The sequence below is a fragment of the Meleagris gallopavo genome, chromosome 1, assembly GCF_000146605.3.
Source record: "Meleagris gallopavo isolate NT-WF06-2002-E0010 breed Aviagen turkey brand Nicholas breeding stock chromosome 1, Turkey_5.1, whole genome shotgun sequence".
Taxonomy (NCBI): Eukaryota; Metazoa; Chordata; class Aves; order Galliformes; family Phasianidae; genus Meleagris; species Meleagris gallopavo.
The window spans coordinates 46352656-46354718 of NC_015011.2; the positions used below are offsets into that span (position 1 = coordinate 46352656).

General features: G+C 50.2%; 2 protein-coding genes and 1 long non-coding RNA gene across 3 annotated transcripts in view; 2 read left to right on the forward strand and 1 right to left on the reverse strand.

Moving 5' to 3' along the window:
• Positions 1 to 2063, forward strand: part of LOC104910710 (histone H2A-IV) — a 77432-nt gene that overhangs the window by 483 nt on the left and 74886 nt on the right. The gene's annotated exons all lie outside the window — the stretch shown is intronic.
• LOC100544848 (histone H2A-IV-like) lies at positions 2 to 366 on the forward strand (the record flags this gene model as incomplete). Its single annotated transcript, XM_003202217.4, has 1 exon — positions 2 to 366. A coding segment is annotated over one exon (204 nt), but the record flags the coding sequence as incomplete, so codon positions are not given.
• Positions 768 to 2037, reverse strand: LOC116216798. The gene is made up of 2 exons (XR_004160277.1): positions 1811 to 2037; positions 768 to 1473 (listed from the first exon to the last, which is right to left on the reverse strand). It is a non-coding gene; the product is annotated as an uncharacterized LOC116216798 (long non-coding RNA).

Sequence of the window (2063 nt, forward strand, 5' to 3'; positions counted from 1 at the left end):
GATCCTGGAGCTGGCGGGCAACGCGGCCCGCGACAACAAGAAGACGCGCATCATCCCCCGCCACCTGCAGCTGGCCATCCGCAACGACGAGGAGCTCAACAAGCTGCTGGGCAAGGTCACCATCGCACAGGGCGGGGTGCTGCCCAACATCCAGGCTGTGCTGCTGCCCAAGAAGACCGACAGCCACAAGGCTAAGGCCAAGTGAAAGTTGAGGAGTGATCCCATCTCCAAGGAACCCAAAGGCTCTTTTCAGAGCCACCCACTTCCTCAGAAAGGAGCTGCAGATCCCAAAAACATCTGTGTTTGCTTTGCTGTTAAAAGTCAGGTGTTGGCATAAAGATAGCATGTTAGGGTAAACACTAGATGTGATAAAGTAATTACTAAAAGCTGAATGTGCTAAAAGACCACAATGTTAGATTTTGCGTTAAAGGAATCCGTTTGTTAGAGGTGAGAGGCAAAAAGTTGAATATTGCTGCAAGAACGTCAGCAAGGTTCTTCCAGTCAGTGTCAAGCTGAGAGCTCGCTGGTCCCTCTAGGGAGCTGGCCTGCCCCAGCAGTGCCTACAGGCTCAGTCATTCCTCCCCTGGGCACTCCAAGTTAATTTTTAAATGCAGTTTTGTCATGGTTTTGTCCAAGCTGTGCCTCTGCTGCATTACACCTGGATGAGAGCTGTTGAGCTAAGGAGAAATGCTGCCAGCTTTGGCTGCACCTTATCCACAGCAATTAACGTTGTAATAGAGATGTTGAGACAGAAACAGACATCACCATTCATAGCTCAGAGAGCATATTTTAATAAAACAAGAAATTACAGGAAGCAAAATGATGTTACATTGTAGTGCCACAAATGGTTACAGGTGGCTGTGGGAAAAACAGGGGTTGCAGACAGCAATGGAAACAGCGCAGAGAAATAGAATGAGCACTTTCTGATATGGGGAAAAAAAAACCAACCAGTACAGAGAATTGGAATGAGCACTTCTTGATATGAGAAATTAAATGCAATTATTTCGTGGCCTCGATGATGTCTGCCAGAAGCTCTCCCCCTCCTGCTGGCAGAGTAACAGGGCCTGCTGAGCTGCAGATGCTTCTGACGCTGCTTCCACGGTGGGAGTTGGGCTCTGCATGGTAACCGTAGGGTATGCAGGGTGCACTCTGCAGGGAGAGCCCTAATAACAACACAGGGGAACGGGAAACCACCTGCAGCAATGTCTGTCTCGGTCATGCTGACTCAGATGTCCACCAAACCAGACCAAAATAAAAACACATCTGAGGGATGGAATTTCGAGTACTGACCGCAGTGATCAGTGAGATCTATCCCCATGTCAGCCCCTGGGCTGAGGTGCTCAGTGCCTCTGTGGCACAGCAGCGGGAATGGATCCCTGTATCCGGGTGCACAAGCAGTGCAGTGCAGTGCTCTGAGGTCATCTCCTCCCGGGGCAAGAGAAGTCCTTCAGAGGATGTCAGGCTGCTCCTCACCTAGCAGCATAAGGCACTCATTTAATTGATTTTTATTATTTTTAATGGGTCAAAGGGCTGGGGACAAAGGAGCTAATTTCTAATCCATATTCAGTGCTCTGTATGAGCCTGTGTTACTTCCTCCTCTTTGAAATCAATTTGCGATGAAAATAACGACCCCAGCTCTTGGGTTTCGGCTCAGATTAAGAGAAGACCCTTTAAAGAACAATAATTCATTGCTCTGGGGGTGCAGCTTCCCACGGTGCGGATTTTATTTAGAAGGAAAAACAAAAGTTTCTGTCTCCCGAGGTCTGCCCAGGTCCAGGACTCGGGGTTTATCGGCTCTTTTTTAACTCACCCTTCGCCTCTCCGGAGAGAAACTCTGCCCGTGGCAGCAGCAGCCTTTGCCCTCCGCGCCGCTGTGACTTGGGGCGAATCGGTGGCGGAAATTGTAGAAAAAACGCGCTTTTTCGCCTCTTAAGAAACACAAAATGAGCGGGGAGAAGGGAGCTCTGCGCCGTGCGGCAGGGCGGGCTTTGCAGCGCACCAATCACCGCGCGGCTCCTCTCTATAAATACGACGCCGCCGACTTGCTCCAGGCCCAGTGGTTC